The sequence below is a fragment of the Emiliania huxleyi genome (genome assembly GCF_000372725.1).
Source record: "Emiliania huxleyi CCMP1516 unplaced genomic scaffold EMIHUscaffold_10681, whole genome shotgun sequence".
NCBI lineage: Eukaryota > Haptophyta > Isochrysidales > Noelaerhabdaceae > Emiliania > Emiliania huxleyi.
The window spans coordinates 1-1,081 of NW_005201998.1; the positions used below are offsets into that span (position 1 = coordinate 1).

The 1,081-nt window shown below is 64.6% G+C and overlaps 1 protein-coding gene across 1 annotated transcript; it reads right to left on the reverse strand.

Moving 5' to 3' along the window:
• Positions 1-78: 78 nt before the first annotated feature.
• On the reverse strand, positions 79-648 carry EMIHUDRAFT_260244 (hypothetical protein; the record flags this gene model as incomplete). The annotated part of the gene is made up of 1 exon (XM_005792595.1): positions 79-648. A coding segment is annotated over one exon (570 nt), but the record flags the coding sequence as incomplete, so codon positions are not given.
• Positions 649-1,081: the final 433 nt, after the last annotated feature.

The window sequence follows — 1,081 nt, forward strand, 5'->3', positions numbered from 1 at the left end:
GGTCGGCAGCGGCGGCGCGTCAGGGAAGAGGGAGAGGAGGAGTGGGGGGGGCAGCACGGCCAGCGACGCGGAGAAGACCTCTTGCGACGCGGTGACGACGTGCTGGGAGAGGCCGCCGCGGGTGAGCGAGAAGAAGACGTCAGCCACCTGGCCGGTGTCTGCCGACGGCAGCGTGAGGGAGGGGAGCCAGACAAAGAAGGCGTCGCTGCGTGGCTCGTGGAGGACGACGCACTCGCGATGGCGGAAGCAGGCGAGCTGGCGGACCCGACCGACCCGGGCCGACGCCGACGCCAGCGCGGCCGCCTCTCCCCGCTCCACTCCCAGCACCGCCACCTGCTCCGAGGGCAGCGCCACGGGTGCCAAGGCCGCTGGCTTCTTCGCCGCCGCCGGCCGTGCCGCGAGGGCGTTGCTCCCGAGCGGCGCCAGAGGAGAGCGCGCCCGCCCTGCGATCGGCGTGCTCCTCGGAGGCGTACCGCTGCGGCTCAAGAGTTTTGCGCTCTCTGGCAGAGCATCCACCTTCTGCTCCGTCTTTTGCGGCGGGCTGTACCACTGCCGCTGTGGGAGACACGCACGGGTGGCGGCGAGCCACGAATCCTCCCAGGCCTTGGTGCGAGGTGTCCGAGGAGGCGACGGCGACGGCGACGACATCGGCGAGCTCGGCCCGGTGAGGAGCTTCAAACGATGGTGGCGCAAGTTTCCGGTACACGTGGAATTCTTTTTTTTGTAAAATTCTTCTTAGAATTTTATACTAGACCCCACATACGGTCTCGTCCGTGCCTCGCCGGCCGGAGAGATTGCTAGAGGTGGAGCATGCTGCTCTAGCCTCACATGTCACTTCCTGTCGTCTGTTGTTTATTGTGCCCTTGTTGTTTCTCTTGGCACCTTGGAGTGCTGGGGGGGGCGACAGGGAGGATGTGGCCTTGAGTTATGTGTACGCCAACTCAGGGTGTGTGGCAGCCAGCTGGCTGTGTGTCTTGTGAGCTTGTTTGTGTCTGTGTGTCTCTCGTGCGTGTCGTCATCATTAGGGGTCGGGAGGGGAAAATCCGCGATTTTAGCGGTAAGCCGTCGGGCTTAATTTCGA